The sequence below is a fragment of the Aquarana catesbeiana genome, linkage group LG07 (assembly GCF_042186555.1).
Source record: "Aquarana catesbeiana isolate 2022-GZ linkage group LG07, ASM4218655v1, whole genome shotgun sequence".
In the NCBI taxonomy this organism is placed as follows: domain Eukaryota; kingdom Metazoa; phylum Chordata; class Amphibia; order Anura; family Ranidae; genus Aquarana; species Aquarana catesbeiana.
The window spans coordinates 16,483,576-16,505,817 of NC_133330.1; the positions used below are offsets into that span (position 1 = coordinate 16,483,576).

General features: G+C 43.8%; 1 protein-coding gene across 2 annotated transcripts in view; it reads right to left on the reverse strand.

Annotated features, from left to right (window-relative positions):
* Positions 1-386: 386 nt before the first annotated feature.
* The window catches only part of CDHR4 (cadherin related family member 4), a 54,098-nt gene continuing 32,242 nt past the window's right edge, over positions 387-22,242 (reverse strand). For both annotated transcript variants that reach the window (XM_073591677.1, XM_073591676.1), the window contains 7 exons: positions 20,483-20,628; positions 13,601-13,745; positions 9,308-9,525; positions 8,404-8,543; positions 6,811-6,867; positions 1,743-1,770; positions 387-673 (listed from right to left, as the gene is read on the reverse strand). In XM_073591677.1, the coding sequence (XP_073447778.1) occupies positions 671-673; positions 1,743-1,770; positions 6,811-6,867; positions 8,404-8,543; positions 9,308-9,525; positions 13,601-13,745; positions 20,483-20,628 (737 nt within the window). In that variant the 3' untranslated portion in view covers positions 387-670. The remainder of the gene's footprint in view (positions 674-1,742; positions 1,771-6,810; positions 6,868-8,403; positions 8,544-9,307; positions 9,526-13,600; positions 13,746-20,482; positions 20,629-22,242) is intronic.

Here is a 22,242-nt window from a genome sequence, read left to right on the forward strand (position 1 = left end):
AGGACCATAAAGACATGGATGAGCGAGTTTGGGGTGGAGGAACTTGACTGGCCTGCACAGAGTCCTGACCTCAACCCAATAGAACACCTTTGGGATGAATTAGAGCGGAAACTGCGAGCCAGGCCTTCTTGTCCAACATCAGTGCCTGACCTCACAAATGCTCTTCTGGAAGAATGGTTAAACATTCCCATAGACACACTCCTGGGTAGGCCAACTCAATATTGAACCCTACGGACTAAGACTGGGATGTCATTAAAGTTCATGTGTGTGTAAAGGCAGGCGTCCCAATACTTTTGGTGATATAGTGTATTTAGATTTTATACAAGTTGTGTCCCAGCCTCTGCTGTTGGCTCCCCTTGCAGGATAAGAAGAGACACTGCACACTATTGTGTACACATAAGAGAATTATAATCAGTAGATTTTATACTGTAGCGATGTACAATGAAGACAATTATTCGGCTTTACAGAAAATATACAAAAACAATCAGAATAAAATCGAGTGTTTGATTTTGTGATTCCTCGGCTCTCCGATCTCTTAGGATGACACGTTGGAGGTGATTATGATTTTTGGCGCAGAAATCGGTGAGATGTCGGTGAATCGGCGTCCTTCTCTCTCCTCATACCCAACGTCTCTCCCCGGTGTAGCTGTTGAAGAGATATTCCCGTCCCGTCACTGCCGGCAGAGGAGGAAGAATATTAATAAGGTGACTGAAGACACTTCTCCATAGACATGGCGGCCAACACAAACCTTCTATTAACGCACTACCGCCTTATATATCTCTATGCAGTTCTTGGCTGTGTTCACAAATGTCTGACGCAGATCAGCCCCCTGCTGCAGCCTCTCACCTTGTGACTTGGTATAAAGTTACAATGTACAGTCTGATCACTGGGGGAAGGGAGACTGAGGAAATGTTTCCCCCTCCTTCTACAAAGTTACAATGTACAGTCTGATCACTGGGGGAGGGGAGACTGAGGAAATGCTTCCTCCTCCTCCTACAAAGTTACAATGTACAGTCTGATCACTGGGGGAGGGGAGACTGAGGAAATGCTTCCCCCTCGTTCTACAAAGTTACAATGTACAGTCTGATCACTGGGGGAGGGGAGACTGAGGAAATGCTTCCTCCTCCTCCTACAAAGTTACAATGTACAGTCTGATCACTGGGGGAGGGGAGACTGAGGAAATACCTCCTCCTCCTTCTACAAAGTTACAATGTACAGTCTGATCACTGGGGGGGAGGGGAGACTGAGGAAATGCCTCCTCCTCCTTCTACAAAGTTACAATGTACAGTCTGATCACTGGGGGAGGGGAGACTGAGGAAATGCTTCCTCCTCCTTTTACAAAGTTACAATGTACAGTCTGATCACTGGGGAAGGGGAGACTGAGGAAATGCTTCCTCTTCCTTTTACAAAGTTACAATGTACAGTCTGATCGTTGGGGGAGGGGAGACAAAGGAAATGACTCCTCCTTCTTCTACAAAGTTACAATGTACAGTCTGATCACTGGGGGAGGGGAGACTGAGGAAATGCTTCCTCCTGCCTGCAGCAGACTGATGACATCATCTCATCCTAGGCACAGTCATCAACTGGAGTATAAAAATGGCTGAGTAATGATAATCTGATCAGAATTGATCTGATATCGGCAGCTGATCATCCGGGGCGGAGGAATGTTCAGTTCAAGGAATGTTGGAGAACAGAAGCAGTTGGCGGCCGCAGGCTGCGCTGTGGGCGGAGCCTACACTTACTTGGATCCTGAGTCCTGCCGTCAAACTGCTGCAAGAAAAGAAAAGAAGGACAAGTCACAGCATCAATATTACAGAGTATAATGTATTAGAAGAATGTTATATACAAGACATCCACCATGTGGGCTTTCATTCGGCAGAATTTCCTGCGGTTGCAGAGCCTCTTATTATCATCTGTAGACTATCAGGAATGTTAGCGGTCGTATGAAACTACATATACATTTCTTCTCTGCAAATGGGACAGAAATGTTTTTTTTCTCTGCAGATCAAATGTTATTCATTTAAAAAAAAAAAAACAGTATGAATTGGGAAAATACCGAAGTATGGCCACTAGAGGGAGCGGATTAGCATGGGATATAAGCATGTTCTTCACCTCCATCTAGTGGCCATAATGCAGTATTTTTCTCCATTCACTCTTTTTTTTCCCCCCAATGAATAACATTTGATCTGCAGAGAATACGGCCTGAGATCATTCGATTTTCATCCATTCACACAAAATTAATTCACATGCAGTTCTACCGGACTAACAGCAACGCAATTTTTCTATAATTTCATTTATTCATTATAATTTATTTAACATAAATAAACCACAAAGTGAAGCAGATGCAGATGCAGACCTGGATACTTCACTACTTGCCCCCCACAATACGTATATATACCGGGACATTGAGACTTTCAAGTGGTTTACTGGGGTTGTGGCTGAAGCAACAGGTGTGAGCGGCCCATTGCATTAGGGGTGTGCACCCCAAAGCTCAAACACACATGACTTTCTCTGCAGCCTCAGCAGTATGGGACAGTGAATGAATGGGAAGTGCTCTGCGCTGAGCGGTTTCCGGTTCATTCTGAACCTGAAGCATAGTAGACAGTTTACTATGCTTCAGTTATGAATGAACACAGTGAGTGAGTGTGTTTACTGTGTTCATTTAGAAAAGGAAGGGGCTAGTCAATGACATATTGACTAGCCCTTTCCTCTGCTCTCTATCCAGCAGCTGAGTAAAGAGGAGGGAAGCCAGCAGCACTGTGGGGGGTTATGGCGGGGGCACCATGGGGGGGGTAAGCCTGGGCAGTAGGGGGGAGTCGACACCACACAGAGTGATTAGGGTGTGCCCAGGCAGACCTGGCACCCCCCGTGCATGCCTATGGCTGAAGCTATCTGCCATAACTCATGTTTTTTTTTTCTCATGAAAGCGGTCCAAGCGGCTAATTAGCTGCTGGATCGCTTTGAGAAGCAAGCGGGAGAAATGATCTGACGGGTGGCCATAGAAAAAAAATGATAGCTGCAATTCTACTGTGAGGTACCATACATATTAAATGACTAATTATATCAAAACAGAGTCGCGCTAAATAAATGAACAAAAGTGATTATTGATTATATCACATATAAATACCCACACACAAAAAAATTTAAGAAATTAAGAGATAAAAAAAAAAAACAAAATTCAATCTGCAATAATTAAAGTCCAATATGCACCATAGAAAAGAAAAATTAATAAACAGTCCTCCTCCACAGTGAGAGAACGAATGTGTAGAAAAGTCCAAATTTTCCACCATCAACAAGGGTTAATCGCCCTCGTGACATCACCACCATATACAGGGAATGCACGCTTACCAGAAGCAATGTGGCCACCTAATTAAAGGAATGTCAAACGCTTTCACAAGGGTACACAGCCTGGGAGGCTCAACAGCCACTCCTCAGTTTTCCCACCTAATGGTTGATGATGGTTATTTCTCAATTGGGCATCGCCCCATAAAGCAATCCATACAAGCATAGAAGATATAAAGTGCTCTGATCGAAAAATTACACTTACAGTGTTGTGGGATAAAAAGTGCTTTCATATAGAACTCCTACTGGCCAGACAGCAGCAACCCGCACTTCCGGGAACTTCGCAATGACGTCAGCACGTCGCTCCGCCCTACGCATTTCGTCACACGTGACGTGACATTAAAGCTTGACATGTTGGGTATCTGTTTACTCAATGTAACATCATCTTTTATATTTTAACCCATTCACTTTCACTACTCAGACCCTACTTTGTAGGTGTCACGGTGGAGGCAGCAGGCTCCCTTCAAAAACAGGTTTTTCCATTAGTGCAGAGCCACTACTGTCAGAGTTTGGCTCAGCCCCCCCTTCTCTGAGCTTTTGTTTTTTTTAATGAATAACATTTGATCTGCCAGCTCCTATCTCTCCACAGTGACTCAGCTGTTGATGATATCCCGCTCATCAGTTCTGCCTACTTAAGCTGTCCAGGCCAGAGGAGCTCTGCCTTTGCCTTGGTCAACATCACAGAGACGCTCTTCTGCATTCCTGTTAAAAGACTTGCTTGGCTGACATCCCTTCTGGCTCCAAATTCTGTTTGCTGTTTTACTACGCTCATCTCTGGCTCCCAGACTTTCTGGCTTGTCTGACTATCTGTTCCGGTTACCGAACTTTGGCTATGTTTTGACTACGTTTGTTCTTTTTACTTATTATTAAACAAGTGTGATTTAACTGTACTTCTGTCTCGGTCTGATTTCATGGTTTCTGACAACCACATTATCAATTATCAGAAAAAATTAACTGAACTACTGCCCTTTTAAATTCCTGAATACAGAAAAACAATATATAAAAAGTGTGGAAAAAAAGTTGCACTGTCTGTTATCTAACAGGGAAATAAATCCCAAACACATGTGCCTTAATAATAAAAAAAATAACCAAAATAGACATAATGTAAATCAAACATGTGTAATAAATGTATCAAAAGTTAATTGACACAAAATAAAGTGATGAATATAAACAAATGTCCATCAAAGTAAGTAAAATAAAAAATTAAGCAAGTGTGCGTATCAATATATATCCAAACACTTTTTTTTTAAATTTTACTTACTTTAAAGGACATTTGTTTATATTCATCACTTTATTTTGTGTCAATTAACTTTTGATACATTTATTGCACATATTTGATTTACATTATGTCTATTTTGGTGATTTATTTATTATTTAGGCACATTTTTGGGGGGATTTGTTTCTCTGTTTAGATAACAGACAGCACAACTTTTTTTTCCACACTTTATATATTGTTTTCTGTATTCAGGAATTTAAAAGTTCAGCAGTTTGGTGTATTTCTTTGTTTTTAGTGCAAGGTTATTTTATATATCTTTTATATTTTACCAACAAAAATTGGATTATACAGTACCTCACAAAAGTGAGTACACCCCTCATGTTTTTGTAAATATTTTCATGTGACAACACTGAAGAAATGACACTTTGCTACAATGTAAAGTAGTGAGTGTACAGCTTGTATAACAGTGTAAATTTGCTGTCCCCTCAAAATAACTCAACACACAGCCGTTAAAGTGGTTGTATACCTTTTTTTTTTACTTTTACCTACAGGTAAGCCTATAATAAGGCTTACCTGTAGGTAAAAAAAATATCTCCTAAACCTGTACGGTTTAGGAGATATTCCCCTCGCAATGAGCCGCTGACTGCAGCGGCGCATGCGCACAGGGGATTCTCGGCAGACAGCCCGGCAAGCGCGGGAGTGACGACATCGCGGCTCCGGCCGCTCACAGCGCCGGAGCCGCGATACCCGGAAGACACGCCGAGGGGAAATGTCAGCTCCCTCGGCGTGGACCATGTGAGATGCCGGCGCCTCGTTCTAAGGTAAGTATCTCATAATGAGCTAGTATGCGGTGCATACTAGCTCATTATACCTTTTCCCTTGCAGGTGTAGAAAAAAAAAAACAGTGGGTATAAAACCGCTTTAAAGTCTAAACCACTGGCAACTAAAGTGAGTACACCCCTAAGTGAAAATGTCCAAATTGGGCCCACTTAGCCATTTTCCCTCCCCGGTGTCATGTGACTCATTAGTGTTACAAGGTCTCAGGTGTGAATGGGGAGCAGGTGTGTTAAATTTGGTGTTATCGCTCTCACTCTCTCATACTGGTCACTGGAAGTTCAACATGGCACCTCATGGCAAAGAGGATCTCCGAGGATCTGAAAAAAAGAATGGTTGCTCTACATAAAGATGGCCTAGACTATAAGAAGATTGCCAAGACCCTGAAACTGAGCTGCAGCACGGTGGCCAAGACCATACAGGACAGGTTTCACTCAGAACAGGCCTCGCCATGGTCCACCAAAGAAGTAGAGGTCACGTGCTCAGCGTCATATCCAGAGGTTGTCTTTGGGAAATAGACGTATGAGTGCTGCCAGCATTGCTGCAGAGGTTGAAGGGGTGGGGGGTCAGCCTGTCAGTGCTCAGACCATACGCCGCACACTGCATCAAATTGGTCTGCATGGCTGTCATCCCAGAAGGAAGCCTCTTCTAAAGATGATGCGCAAGAAAGGCCGAAAACAGTTTGCGGCACGTGGGTACATTGTACCCCTACCCATTCACCAAAAAAAGTGTAAAAATAGTAAAAAAGACAGAAGACAGTTTGGGACAATTTATTTAAAGAAAAAAAAAAAGTGTCTCGCGATACTCATCCATCTTTAATCATGGTGCCGACGGTCTCGAAACACACCCCCCCCCTCCCCCCGCGCCTCCTGCCATCTTTTTGCTTTGACAGCTTTTATATAGTCAAGGGCAGGGCCACCCAGTGACGTAATTGGGTGACCTCGCCCCCCCCCCACATCACATGATGTCAGAAGAAGAGCACTTTTGGTTTTTCATCTCCGTGTCCCATAGACTTTAACGGTGTTTGCACAACATTTTTGTCTGTTCGCATGTTCTGGTGCGAACTGAACCGGGGGAGGAGCGGGGGTGGGGGGTTTCGGCTCATCCCTAGCAGCAGACACAAAATAAAACCATTTGTGAACAATTTAAGATCAAACCTGCGGTGGGGACTCTTTACCTGTAAATTAAATCCCCATTTAAGGCCGCTTCTGCCAAAAGACATAAACACAAACCTGCCACCATCGCAAAATTTTTATGTAAAACCAAAAAATTGCTACTTCAAAATTGGCACTAAAACACATCGACCAATCTACTGGAAATGGACTGGTATAATCTTGGTTCCTTCTAGTGGCCCAAAATTTGTGTCTTTGTGCACTAATTATCACAAATCTGTCACACCTACAAGTGGAGTCACTTACCGGTCCTGCAGGAGGGGCTGTGTGCCATCTTTCGGACCTTGGGCACATAACGGGTATCTGGAAGAAGAAGTGGTGCCATTAATCTCCAGTGTGTTTGTCATGTAGAGCTGCACTATGGAGCGTGCCCACCATGATTGGTCGGAATAGACAAACTGTATGCTAGGAATTTGGTTCAGCCTTATTTATCAAAATGTGGGAAGAATCCTTCATATTTCCTAAAGAAACCAAATCTTCTGCTCACCCCTAGGACAGGATATCTTGTGTGTATGGAAAACTCAATCCTCCAATTCAGGTTTACAGGATATTGTAACATTCCATTGGAGGCCTGCCCTGCTCTGTCTCTGCCCTGCAGACTCAATACCTCCAGCTTGCCTTTAAACTGCTTATGTCAGCCATTTTCAAACAGGGTTCCCTGAAAATCTGAGGTTCCACCTAAGACTGTTGGGGTTACTTGAAATGTGGCTATTTAACCTCCCATTAGATGGTGATTCTGGAGCTAATACCAGTTTCTAGAGCCAGTGGCATGACACCAGTCATTGTTTTAGCTGCTGTATGTTGACCATTCTGACGACCACTGTAAGGGACATTCTTCTCACTGATCACCAATGTAAGGAACATTCTTCTCACTGACCACCAATGTAAGGAACATTCTTCTCACTGATCACCAATGTAAGGGACATTCTTCCCACTGATCACCAATGTAAGGAACATTCTTCTCACTGACCACCAATGTAAGGAACATTCTTCTCACTGATCACCAATGTAAGGAACATTCTTCTCACTGATCACCAATGTAAGGAACATTCTTCTCACTGATCACCAATGTAAGGAACATTCTTCCCACTGATCACCAATGTAAGGAACATTCTTCTCACTGATCACCAATGTAAGGAACATTCTTCCCACTGATCACCAATGTAAGGAACATTCTTCCCACTGATCACCAATGTAAGGAACATTCTTCTCACTGATCACCAATGTAAGGAGCATTCTTCCCACTGATCACCAATGTAAGGAACATTCTTCCCACTGATCACCAATGTAAGGAACATTCTTCCCACTGATCACCAATGTAAGGGACATTCTTCCCACTGATCACCAATGTAAGGAACATTCTTCTCACTGATCACCAATGTAAGGAACATTCTTCTCACTGATCACCAATGTAAGGGACATTCTTCCCACTGATAACCAATGTAAGGAACATTCTTCTCACTGATCACCAATGTAAGGAACATTCTTCTCACTGATCACCAATGTAAGGAACATTCTTCTCACTGATCACCAATGTAAGGAACATTCTTCTCACTGATCACCAATGTAAGGAACATTCTTCTCACTGATCACCAATGTAAGGGACATTCTTCCCACTGATAACCAATGTAAGGGACATTCTTCTCACTGATCACTTCTCACTGATCACCAATATAAGGGGCATCTGTGCCAATCAGCATTTGGGATAACAAAAAGAAATGTATCATGTATGTCCAGCCTTAGAGAGCTCCACCCCCCTTCCCAGATCCTGATAATGAATCCTGTCTCATTTCTACATTCATTTGTCCACCCCGGTGAGTGCTGTGACAGAGGACTCACCTTCTACACAGAGCCCAGGTCAGCAGACCAATGGCACCGAGGAGCAGTGCTCCAGTGATGATCATGACCACTATGAACCAGGTGTCGGGCTGCCAGTACGCCAGCGTCTGATTCACAATCGTCGTTTGCTTCTGTGGAGCCTGGAAACAGAAAACATTACAGAGGATTTAACTGAAAGACAAGCGTCCAACCAGTTTAGATCAGCTGGCTTGGTGCTGCCAGGGGAACTCTGAGGTGGCAGTAAAGTAGATTGTATAATGTTGGGGGCTCATAAGTGGTTATTTGAGCTTCACATGCCTTGTATTCAATAACTCTCCATTAATTCTGCTTTCTATTATAATGTTCAGATTTGAGCCTTCGCCATCTGCTGGTCGTTACTCAGCACTGCAGTTCATTGTCTGAGCAGCGCACACCTGCCCTAATCAAAGAAGCTTCAATAGACTGCTGGACATTCAACTTGAGTCTGATCATTAGGTAAGTCTGTCTGCCGATTTCCTAGATACAGGTCTTTCTGATATTGGACTGCTTGTGGCCTTGAATATTCCTGAGAACTGTTTGGACTGGATTTCTACTCAGCTTGGCTGTGTTCATCCCGAGTAACGGCCTCTGTCTCTCTATAAATATCTGGATCTTGAAACAAAGCTTAACTGGTGTCTTAAGGACATACAGTACATCTCTCTATCATCTGTCTTGCCTGTTAGTCGGCTGTGTCACCCCTGGGAACACAGTGGCTCCAGAGAACCCCCATGGCATTATGGGTAGAGGTGCAGCATTAATGAATGACACAACAATGGTCATAAAAGTGTTATAGACAACCGTGAGACATTTTGAGAAACTATCAAATACTCACAATTTGCTTCAAATGTCTTCTGATCTTTTCTTAAAAAAAAATAAAAATACTCACAGGTGTGGTGGTCGTGGTGGTGGCCTGTGTGGTGGTCCAGGGGATAACGGTGACGAACACAGTGGCGGTGGTGCTGTACTGAGGGGAGGCCGTACTGTCCGTCACCAGGATGAGGAGCTCATAATTTTCAGGGTCATAGACACCACCATCAGTGTTAAAGGAGAACGGGTTGTGCATGACGCTACTGCCGGACATCCAAAAGCGGCTATTAGTATTCCCTGTAAGAAGAGAGGAGGCCATACACAAAAAAGGCTTTATTGGTAAAGAGAACCGGTCACTGACAAACATTGTGTGCCGGAGCATCGCCCACCCAACATACAGTTTACAAATATGCTTCCCTCGGCTAAGGTACTAATTACTGAGGTCACTGCTAGATACAATTGCATGGTATGAAGATGTTGTCTGGAGCCCACAAAAAGATAAAATTACAAAAAAGATTAAAATTTACAAAAAAGGACCAAAAAACCCAACATGTAAAAAATTTGCCTTTCCAGTGACATATTTGTGTTTTGCCCGTCATTGTTCCATTTGCTCATGAAGGGATCTGTTCAGTGCTCCGAGCCGTGGCTCGAAGGATTACCTCCCCTGCTCCTGAAAATCGGGAGTCAATAGTTCCCTTTCTGTCCCCTGGCCAATTTTGATAAACTGATGGGGCCCAGGCCTGGTACAGGAGGGATCGCTTTACCAACCCCCCTATCGGTAACCCTGCTTCCACCACCTCCTAACCAATCCAGCTCTTCTGATTTTAGGAGCTCAGGCTTCCATAGCTCTACCACCCTACCTTCCCAACTGAGGGCCTCATCTGGAGGGTATGGTTCTTGAGTTACTGACATATTATGGGGTGATGGACAAAATAAACTGATGGGGCCCAGGCCTGGTACAGGAGTGATCGCTTTACCCCCCCCCATCGGTAACCCTGCTTCCACCACCTCCTAACCAATCCAGCTCTTCTGATTTTAGGAGCTCAGGCTTCCATAGCTCCACCACTATACCTTCCCAACTGATGGCCTCATCTGGAGGGTATGGTTCTTGAGTTGCTGACATATTATGGGGTGATGGACAAAAAAAACTGATGGGGGCCTCTAGTTCTAGAACTCGAACCCGAAATTTTTTTTTCATTAAGGCTTGCACCTTGTACAGTATAGGGTTTCATGTCATCTGTGCCCAGTCTTGCCACAAAGAGTTAATCCAGCTCTGAGCAATCCTCTTATATTTTTTCAGTGAGATAAAAAATTACACAGCGAAATAGGAGTCAGTTCTTCCCCCCTTGCTGTGAGTGACAGGTGATTTACATATCTCATGCAGGAGACTGAGAGAGACATTCTGTGTACTTCAGATCCCCTCCTCCTCTCTTCTCCATCTCTCCCAGGATTGGCTGCTCCACACCTCAGCATGATTGGGCACGCTGAAGTCATGTGGTGACTTTTCTGGGTTTTGACTGGATATTAGAGATCATAGCAGAAGTTCAGTGTAAGAAATACACAGGAGAAAATGCATATTGACAAGGGGAGTGTAAAAGTGGGTGGGGAGTCTACTGACATCACGGCTCCACCCACCGAGCTCCGGACAACAGACCCGCCCACAGGATCTGCAGGAGGCATGTATATCCTTATAGATAACCACTATGGCAGTAGTTTAGAAAGGATGAGAGTGGGTTTACATCCACTTTAAGTACATATTTGGTCAAATGCAACATCTGCACAGGTGTCCCGGTCCCGCCGATGATAGAAAATCACGGCCACTGAAGGTGCTCACAGGGCTGGAGGTGATGTAGAGGAAAACCGCCCCCACCCCAAAGCTGACATCTCTTCCTCCCTATACCCACAGGGGTCCCGGAACTTCTCCTCGTGCCCTGTGAGCACCTCCAGCGGCCGTGATTTTCTTTCATCGGCGTGACCGGGACATCTATGCAGATTTTGCATTTGACTAGATACACCACTTCAGCCCCCTTAATGATCAGGCCCTTTTTTGCGATACGGCACTGCGTCAATTTCACTGACAATTGCGCGGTCATGCAACGTTGTACCCAAACAGCATTGATGTCCTTTTTTTCCCCACAAACAGAGCTTTATGTTGGTGATATTTGATCAGCTCTGCGGTTTTTATTTTGTGCGCTGTAAACAAAAAATCCGACAATTTTGAAAAAAAAAACAATATTTTTTATTTTTTGCTATAATAAATATAAAAAAAAAAGGAAAAACTCATTTCTTTATCAGTTTAGGCCAATATGTATTCTTCTACATATTTTTGGTAAAAAAAAAAAAAAAAAAAACCGCAAAAAGTGTATATTGATTGGTTTGCGCAAAAGTTATAGCGTTTACAAAATAGAGGATAGATTTATGGCATTTTTATATATTTTTTTACTAGTAGTGGCAGCGATCTGCGATTTTTAGCAGGGCTGCAACATTGCGGCGGACAGATCGGACACTTTTGACACATTTTTGGGACCATTGACATTTATACAGCAATCAGTGTTATAAAAATGCACTGATTACTGTGTAAATGACACTGGCAGGGAAGGGGTTAAGACTAGGGGGGCGATCAAGGGGTTAAGTGTTCCCTGGGAGGTATTTCTAACTGTGGGGGGGAAGACTGGAGGAGGAGAGCGATCGCTGTACCTGATCACTAGGAACAGACGATCTCTCCCTCCTCCCCTGTCAGAACGGGGATCTGTCTGTTTACATTGACGGATCCCCGTTCTGTCTTTTTCCCGCAATCGCGGGTGGCCAGCGGACATCGTACAGGTACAGTGATTGGCGGGAACGTGCTGACCTGCCGCCGTATAAAGACGGCGGCTGGTTGGCAAGTGGTCATGTGAGGTCTAACATTTTTAATAAACTGCCCGCTAGATGAGGCTTTTCCCTTTCTTTACACACACACACACAGGAGCGGTGGGGCAAATCGCATGCGATTTGGACAGGCATCACAATGCATCACAAACCGCATGCGATTTTTTTTGCAGTGTGATTTGCGCCCATTTTTTTTGTAATGACACAAATTGCACCACAAAATATCGGTACTTGGTATCGGCGAGTACTTGACCCAAAGTATCAGTACTCGTGCTCACTGATAAAAAAAAAACGATATTGGTGCAACCCTAATAATAAAAATATACGCTGCACTCCAAAACGTAGCTCTTCTTTTTGTATTTAATATGTACAAAAAAAATAAAAAATGAACTGCTTACATTGATACATTGATGTCTCCAACCGAAACCGCCATCCACGTGTTTCACCACTGCTGGCTTGTTCTCAATGAGAAGGGAAGTCCTCCTATCCTTGTGAGCAAGCCAGCAGTGGTGAAACACGTCAAGGAAGGCGGTTTCGGTTGGAGACATCAATGTAAGCAGTTTAACTTTTTTTGACACATTAAATACAGAAAGAGGAACTAAATTTTGGAGTATGATTTTTATAAGACATGCGCACTGACAAAAATTGTGTTAATTTTCGTTTCATTAGTTTTTTTTTTTGCTTTTTTCCGAAATTCCAAAATTCAGAAATTTGAAAATTTGGAAATTCAGAAATCCGAACATTTCCAAATTTCAAATTTTCAGATTTCCAAATTTCCAAATTTCCAAATTCCGAATTTCTACATTTCCAAATTCCGAATTTCCAAATTTCCAAATTCCGAATTTCCGAATTTTGAATTCCCGAAATTTGTATTTCAGAAATTCAGAAATTCAAAATTCGGAAAATTAGAAAATTCTGAAATCCGGATATCCGAATTTCGAATTTTCGGAAATTCAAAAATTCGAAATCCAGAAATTCAGAAATCCAAAATTTCTAAATTCGGAAATTCGAATTTCTGAAATCCGAAAATTCGAAATTCTGAAATCTGAAAATTCGAAATTCTGAAATCCGAAAATTCGAAATTCTGAAATCCGAAATTCTGAAATCCGAAATTCTGAAATCCAGAACTTCGGAAATTCTGAAATCCAGAACTTCGAAATCCGTAAATTCGGAAATCAAAAAATTCGAAATCCGGAAATCTGAAAAACCGAAATTCGGAAATTAGAAAATTCGGAAATCAAAAATTCGGAATTTGAAAAATTCGGAAATTCCGGAATAAACTAATTTGTCAAAATTTTTAAAAAACTAATTCAGAACTAAACGAATTGCACATGTCTAATTTTTATCTGCTTGATATATGAGCAGATCCCTTGGTGCTGAATACCGATGGCGCCCTCTTTGGGCCAGGTCTGGGGTGTTTTTTCCCCCCTGCAGATAATCTGTGTATATGCGTTCTCATTTGGAGGTACGATATGTACAAACAGACAGTAGGAAGATAACTCACCGCCTACGATGGTGTAACTCAGCACAGAGGTAACGTCTATATCACTGCAGGTCAGCGATTTTACTGGGATTGCCGTCGAATTGGTGGAGTAGATTGTCGCTTCTTCATATGGAGGTGTACAGATGGGGGGGTTGTCATTGTAGTCCTGGGAAGACAATACAGAGAGATGAACGTGGATCGGAAAGATTGTGGGGGACGTCTGTCTCAGAAAATTCGTACATCTGAAACTGTGTATGTAGCGAGGTCCCCAGAGGCCTAATGGGGACCTCCAGAGCTATGGACAGCGGACATCCTTCTTTGTAGAGTGGGTTACAAGGCATGGTGGGTGTAATGCAAGGTGGATTGATGGGCGCCAGACACTTCATGAATGCAAAGAGATTTATTGTCTCTTGAACAGAACCGTGGGAGAGAGGGTTAGGGCCAGGACACCCTTAAGTAGTTGCAATGTTAATTGGCAGACTCCAAGTCTTCTATAGGCAGACAGCCATGCAGGGAAAGGCCTCCAGCTATAGACGCCACATCTGCATGTGTAAGACCGTTGCCTCCTATGGCAACAATCATGCAACAGTTTCCAACAAAGGTTGCAATGAACTCCTTTACTCCCTCTACAATTTCCTATTGTAGATCGTCACTCAACTGAGCTCCCAGTCTATCACTTAGACCAGCTCATCCACTGCCACTGGATCTCCTGAGCTCTTCCAAACTTCTGACTCAGTATCTTCCTCTAGCATCACCCCATTGGACTGCTCGGTCCCTGGCTTGGCACACAATAATGCTCCACAAGCGTCACATCCACTGGTTGGGTCCCTGGCTTGGCACACAATAATGCTCCACAAGCGTCACCTCCACTGGTTGGGTCCCTGGCTTGGCACACAATAATGCTCCACAAGCGTCACCTCCACTGGTTGGGTCCCTGGCTTGGCACACAATAATGCTCCACAAGCGTCACCTCCACTGGTTGGGTCCCTGGCTTGGCACACAATAATGCTCCACAAGCGTCACATCCACTGGTTGGGTCCCTGGCTTGGCAAACAATAATGCTCCACAAGCGTCACCTCCACTGGTTGGGTCCCTGGCTTGGCACACAATAATGCTCCACAAGCGTCACATCCACTGGTTGGGTCCCTGGCTTGGCACACAATAATGCTCCACAAGCGTCACCTTCACTGGTTGGGTCCCTGGCTTGGCACACAATAATGCTCCACAAGCGTCACCTTCACTGGTTGGGTCCCTGGCTTGGCACTTGCTGAAGTTTCCCAATTCTTCACCATCCCCAGTTGGTGAGAATACTGCTCTGGTACTTGCTTCAGCTACTCACTGTGGTCCCCAGTAACTGGGTGGACAATCCCTTAGTGACTACAGCTTCCCCTCTACCTCCGACCACGACGGGTTCTCCGGCCGGCAGAACCGTCACTTCTGGTTGGACTGCAAGCCGCAGTTCCAACCCCAAGCTGATCTCTTGCTTCTGGATAGGCCCTCAGACAGCCTGGCAGCGAGATGTCCCCAGGATAGGCCTCGGGCTTCCGGCCCAGCAGCCCGGGGCAGCACAACACATGTCCACCCAGACAGCCGCCCAGGTGGCACAGAACCCCGATCACCTGACTCCACCCAAATAAATAGGCTCTCCCAGTAGGCCTAGAGACCCAAAAAGATCCCATTGGCAGGGATCACTAAACTTTCAAGTCGCAGCAGTGTGAAAGGGGCCTAAGGGCCGGTTCACACTGCTGCCGTGCGAATTTAGCGCAAAATTGAATAAGAAAATTGTATAACCCCTTCATGCCTAAGCCTATTTGTGATATTTGTTGCTTACAAGGTAAAATACATATTTTTTGCTAGAAAATTACTTAGAACCCCCAAACATTTTATATATATATATTTTAGCAGAGACCCTAAAGAATAAAATGGCGATCGTTGCAATAGTTTATGTCACACGGTATTTGCGCAGCGGTCTTTCAAACGCAATTTTTTGTAAAAAAAAAAAAGACACTTTCATGAATAAAAAATAAAAACTAAACAGTAAAGTTAGCCCAATTTTTTTTCCATACAGGCAGTCGCCGAGTTACGAACGGGTTAGGGACTGCCTGTTTGTTCTTAAGTCGGAATTGTTCGTAATTCGGAAGCGCATGCGCAGAACGGCAGAGACGTCGTTTTCCGACGTTGTTTTCCGCTGTTTTCCGCTGTTTCCCACTGTTTCCGGCGTCGTTTTCCGATGTGCCCGCCGCCTCCCGTTCGTAAGTAGGAGTCGTTCGCAAGTCGGAGGTTCGTAACTCGGGGACCTCCTGTAATGTGAAAGATGATGTTACACCAAGTAAATAGATACCCAACATGTCACGCTTTGAAATTGCGCACACTCGTGGAATGGCGACAAACTACGTCACCTAAAAATCTCTATAGGCGACCGTTTTATAAAAATTTAACGGTTACCAGGTTACAGTTACAAAGGAGGTCTTTTGCTAGAATTATTGCTCCCACTTGGACGATCGCGTCGATACCTCACATGTGTGATTTGAACACCGTTTACGTTTTCGAGCGCGACTTACATATGCGTTTTCTTTGCTGCGCAAGCTCGCGGGGACGGGGCGCTTTAAATTATTACTATTTTTTTTTTCTTATTTTTTTTTTCCAAATAAAGCTTTATTAAGTTAAATCCATACAGAAAAGTAGTACACAAAAGCAAGGTTTGAGATAAAATGATAACAGTGTTATACAAATGGAACAGTCCAGAGAGTACAACGTTGTATTTTAACAAGTATTCAAATCTACGACTGTGGCGTTGTTGAAAAACACATTACAGCTGGGGTGTGGATATATGGGATTACAGGGTAGTGTGGGCAGAAAATATAGAGAACATATGTTAAAGCAGGTAAAACATTTTTTAAACATGTTGATTTTTGAGGGCGAAAGAGATTAAAAAGGGATAGAGGAATAAAAACCGTATTATCATAGATTGCCTATGATAGCCTTAGTATATGAGTCTGAGATTTTTGTTGGATTGTGTATGGAATAATCGTTATTTACTATGTCTGTGTGAGAGTGTAAAATTGATCCTGGCGCATGGTGCCCAGAAGTCGGGTAATGTCTGTATATAGAGATATAATCATAGCATACAACAATAGATACCTAACATAGCAAGGTTTCGATTAAATGGTGGTCAAAATATAGTGAGAAGTACAAAAGGAAGGTAGGGGAAAGTTATTTCCCGTCCCTGGCTCAGCCATGGGTCTAACAGGAAATATCTTTACAGAAGGACCAGGAAGAAAAGCATAATAGAGCTTTTAAAGTGAATTCTGTAGGCGTACTGATATAGTTGCCTCCTGATTTTTTTCTTATTTAATATATTTTTTTTCTTTTTTTTTTTTTTACATTGTCCCTTTATAAAAATAAAAAATAAAAAATTCTGATCACTTATTGCTTTCACAAGGAATGTAAACATCCCTTGTGACAGTAATAGGTGGTGACAGGTACTCTTTATGGAGGGATCGGGAGGTCTAAAAGACCCCAAATCCCTCATTTGCACTTAAAAGTATTCAGATCGCCAAAATCGGCTATTCTAAATACTGTCTTTTTTTTTTTTTTAATCAGTGCCATTGGCAGGCGAGTAAATCGGAAGTGACGTTGTGACGCTGCTCCCGGGATTTTACATAGGAGACTCGATCGAAGCCGCTTCCGGCTTCGTTCCAGTCTCACTCTACCCGGCGGAAGTTCCGGATCGTGGATCGGGTCTCCCGGTGGGACAGGAGGCCCGGGAACAGCGGCGGAAGGCGCCAGGAGGGGAGGTGTGCCCTCCCTCTCCTTTAGGATAACAGCCTCATCGGTTGTTATCACTAAAAAGCCAACCAACCGCTCTAAAAAAATGGTACCGGGGGTGATGCCTGCAGCTGCCACGAACGCTAAATTTGCGTACGGTCGGCGCTAAGGGGATAATGTATGTCGGACTGTAAAAAAACAGAAAGGCAGCAGCTGTCAGGTTGGGGTCAGTCTGAGTCTGTTTTTGGATAAGGGTTGGAGATGTTGTCAAATAACAAATACATGCTGTATTCTTTTTTCCATGGGGATTATGGGGCTCACACCCCAAACAGCAGACATATATTCATAAAGAAAAAGAATTAGTATATGCTTTTATTAATGATTAAGTGCCATTAGTGCTTATATGCTAATGTTACGTGCCATTAGTGCTTATATGCTAATGTTACGTGCCCTTAGTGCTTATATGCTAATGTTAAGTTCTTTGTATAATAACAGGGTTGCTTGCTATAATGACTTTGCAGAAAGGTGTTTTGTTGTTCCCCATCTCCTTGAAACATCTTGTTGTTCAATGTGGAGAGACAGGTAAAGTGGTTGTAAAGGCAGAAGGTTTTTTACCTTAATACATTTTATGCATCAAGGTAAAAAAAACCTTCTGGGTGCAACTTCCCCCAGCCCACCTTAGGCTGGCCATACACGGGAAAGAAATTTGCTCCGTGTATGATAATGGCCGGCCTTTTACTTACCCATCTCGATCCAACGATGCGCACGAGAGCAGCGTCTCTCCCGAGTCTCTCACTCCTCATTTGCTCACACAGCAGCGGGAGCCATTGGCTTTTGCTGCTGTAACTCACAGCCAGTTAGCCAATGAGGAGAGAGCAGGGGCGGGGCTGAGCCGCACTCTGTGTAATAATGTACAATGACCAGTGCGGCTTGGGAGCGAGCCTGCTTGAGTGCCCCCACAAGCAAGAGGCTTGCTACTGGGGGTACTCGGCAGAGGGGAGGAGCCAGGAGCGTTGGTGGAGGTTCCAAAAAAGAAGAAGATCGGGGCTGCTGCATGCAAAACCATTACACAGAGCACGTAAGTGTAACAGTGTTTGTTATTTAAAGTGGAGGGCCACCCTAAAAAAAAAAAAAAAATTGCATGAAAAATCCTAAAAAAATTTTTAAAAAAATTTTGAAAAAAAATGAAAAAAAATTTAAACTTACCTAAACCCTTGTTGCTAGGCAGTCCTCCTAATCTGCCTCTTCCTATTCCGCGGTGTGTTCTGCTCCTCGGTGAGCGGCCCCGTTGCCTTCCCAGAACACCACGGGGCCATTCACAGAGCGCCGCGCCGCTTGCGCGTGCGCAGTAGGAAACTGGCAGTGAAGCCTCAAGGCTTCACTGCCTGTTTCCCTTACTTAGGATGGCGGTGCCGGGAGCCGAGGGACAGGTCAAAATGTCCGATGTGTCCGCCATAATGTCGCAGTCCAGATAAAGATCGCCGCCATTACTAATAAAAAAAAAGATTTAAAAATAAAAATGACATAAATCTACCCCCTATTTTGTAGACACTATAAATTTTGCGCAAACCAATCAATAAACGCTTATTGCGATTTTTTTTTTTTACCAAAAATATGTAGAAGAATATGTATCGGCCTAAACTGAGGGAAAAAAAAATGTTTTTTTATATATTTTTGGGGGGATATTTATTATAGCAAAAATTAAAAAAATAATGCAAATACCACCAACAGAAAGCTCTATTTGTGGGGAAATAAAGGACGTCAATTTTGTTTGGGTACAGCTTCGCACGACCGCACAATTGTCAGTTAAAGCGACGCAGTGCCGAATCGCAAAAAAGTGCTCTGGTCATGAAGGGGGTAAAATCCTCCGGGGCTGAAGTGGCTAGGGAGTGATTCTAACTTTGTGTGTGGGGGGGGATGGGCTTCAACACACAGGACAGTGATCACTGCTCTTGATGACAAAGAGCAGTGATCTCTGTCCTGTCACTAGGCAAAAGCATCTCCCCATTCTTCCTCTCTGGGACACGATCGCGGGCCATCGAGTCTGCTTCTTAAAGGGGACATACCTGTACGCCCCTTTGCCTGCCAGTGCCATTCTGCTGACGTACATCAGTGTGCGCTGGTCAGCAAGCGGTTAAGAGTGTACGCAATTTTAAAGCTTGACATGTTAGGTATCTATTTACTCGGCGTAACATCATCTTTCACATTATAAAAAAAAAAAAAAAAATTGGGCTAACTTTACTGTTTCTTTTTTTCTTTTAAATTCATTGACGTGTGTTTTTTCCCATTAAAATTGCGTTTGAAAGATAAATACAGTCACAAATGCAAATAGAGTGTGACATAAATATTGCAACGATCGCCATTTTATTCTCTAGGGTCTCTGCTTAAAAAAAAAAAAAAAAAAGATATAAAATGTTTGAGGGTCCTAAGTACCGTATTTATCGGCGTATAACACGCACTTTTTCCCCCTTAAAATCAGGGGAAAATCGTGGGTGCGTGTTATACGCCGATCCCCCGCCGACTGTGAGCCTTTTGGCCGCTCTCGGCGGCTTTCGGCCATTCTCGGCGGCTCTCGCAGTCCCGCGTGAGCCGCCGAAAGCCGAGTGCATCCGAGAGCCGCCTAGAATGTCCGAAAGCGGCCGAAAGCCACTAGGAGAGGCAGAGAGCCACCAAGAACGGCGGCACCATTTATAAACGCCATTGCAAACGACACAGGGCAAGGCAGATGGACACTGACAAGGCTGCAATGAGGGACAAGGTACAGATGGACACTGACAAGGCTGCAATGAGGGACAAGGTACAGATGGACACTGATGAGGCTGCATTGATGGGCATTTAAATGTAAGTTTTTTTCCTTAAAATTCCCTCCTAAACTTGGGGTGCGTGTTATATGCCGGCGCGTGTTATACGCCGATAAATACGGTAATTCTCTAGCAAAAAATACTGATTTTAACTTGTAAACAACAAATGTCAGAAAAAGGGCCTGGTCAGCAAGTGGTAAACTTTCAAAACTTTTTTACCATGAATAAACAGGGGTTGAGATTTTCCTTATCAATACTGTATGTGTCAGATGTGACAAAGGATCTCCAGAGAGCCTCTGTAGTTGTCCAGCAGTTGTCCATTTTGACCTCTTACCTGCACGTTGATGGTGATTGTGCAGGAACCAGTTTGCTGCTTCTGCGGGTCCGGTAGGATGTCATTATTCAGATCCACCAGGTTGATCACCAGGTTGTAGGTGGTCTGCTTCTCGTAGTCTAGGAGGCCAAGCAGATTGATCTCTCCTGTGTGGGGAATGGTGGTTAGGGATGAGCTTCGTGTTCGAGTCGAACCCATGTTCGACTCGAACATCGGCTGTTCGATCGTTCGCCGAATTGCGAACGTTATGGGCCGTTCGCGCTAAATTCGTGTGGCGCGTCACGGCCCATAATTCACTGCGGCATCGCAGTGCATTGCTGGCTGATGATTGGCCAAGCATGCACTATGACCCGCATGCTTGGCCAATCACAGCGCTGTCAGTAGAGAGAGCTGTAATTGGCCAAAGCCAGGGTGGCTTTGGCCAATTATGGCTCAGGGGATTTAGTACACACCCCACACTATATAAGGCCGCCTGCACGGCGGCCCTGTGTAGTGTGTGTTCCGGTGTGCTGAGAGATAGAGAGAGAGAGAGACAGTGTCATTTGATTTGAGTTAGATAGATTAGGCAGAACAGTCAGTCAGTTAGCTGCACTTACAGTGTATTGTGTATATATATGCATCCCAGGTGTTGCATATATATATATACACTGTATTCAGTTTAGCTAGATCTGTTCCTGTTATCTTCTATCTAGACTATTTACATTTAATGCAGTGCGTCCTGCTCACAGTGTTCAGCTAGATCCGTTCCTGTTAAATTCCTACTGACCGGCAGGCTTGTCTGGTTACAGTATATAAAGCTACCTGAAGAAAATTACAGGTGTTCTATTTGATCCTATTAGTACCACGGTCAGGCAGCTAGACTATTTACATTTAGTACAGTGCGTCCTGCTCACAGTGTTCAGCTAGATCCGTTCCTGTTATCTTCCTACTGACAGGCAGGCTTGTCTGGTTACAGTATATAAAGCTACCTGAAGAAAATTACAGGTGTTCTATTTGATCCTATTAGTACCACGGTCAGGCAGCTAGACTATTTACATTTAGTACAGTGCGTCCTGCTCACAGTGTACAGCTAGATCCGTTCCTGTTATCTTCCTACTGACAGGCAGGCTTGTCTGGTTACAGTATATAAAGTTACCTGAAGAAAATTACAGGTGTTCTATTTGATCCTATTAGTACCACGGTCAGGCAGCTAGACTATTTACATTTAGTACAGTGCGTCCTGCTCACAGTGTACAGCTAGATCCGTTCCTGTTATCTTCCTACTGACAGGCAGGCTTGTCTGGTTACAGTATATAAAGCTACCTGAAGAAAATTACAGGTGTTCTATTTGATCCTATTAGTACCACGGTCAGGCAGCTAGACTATTTACATTTAGTACAGTGCGTCCTGCTCACAGTGTACAGCTAGATCCGTTCCTGTTATCTTCCTACTGACAGGCAGGCTTGTCTGGTTACAGTATATAAAGCTACCTGAAGAAAATTACAGGTGTTCTATTTGATCCTATTAGTACCACGGTCAGGCAGCTAGACTATTTACATTTAGTACAGTGCGTCCTGCTCACAGTGTACAGCTAGATCCGTTCCTGTTATCTTCCTAATGACAGGCAGGCTTGTCTGGTTACAGTATATAAAGCTACCTGAAGAAAATTACAGGTGTTCTATTTGATCCTATTAGTACCACGGTCAGGCAGCTAGACTATTTACATTTAGTACAGTGCGTCCTGCTCACAGTGTTCAGCTAGATCCGTTCCTCTTATCTTC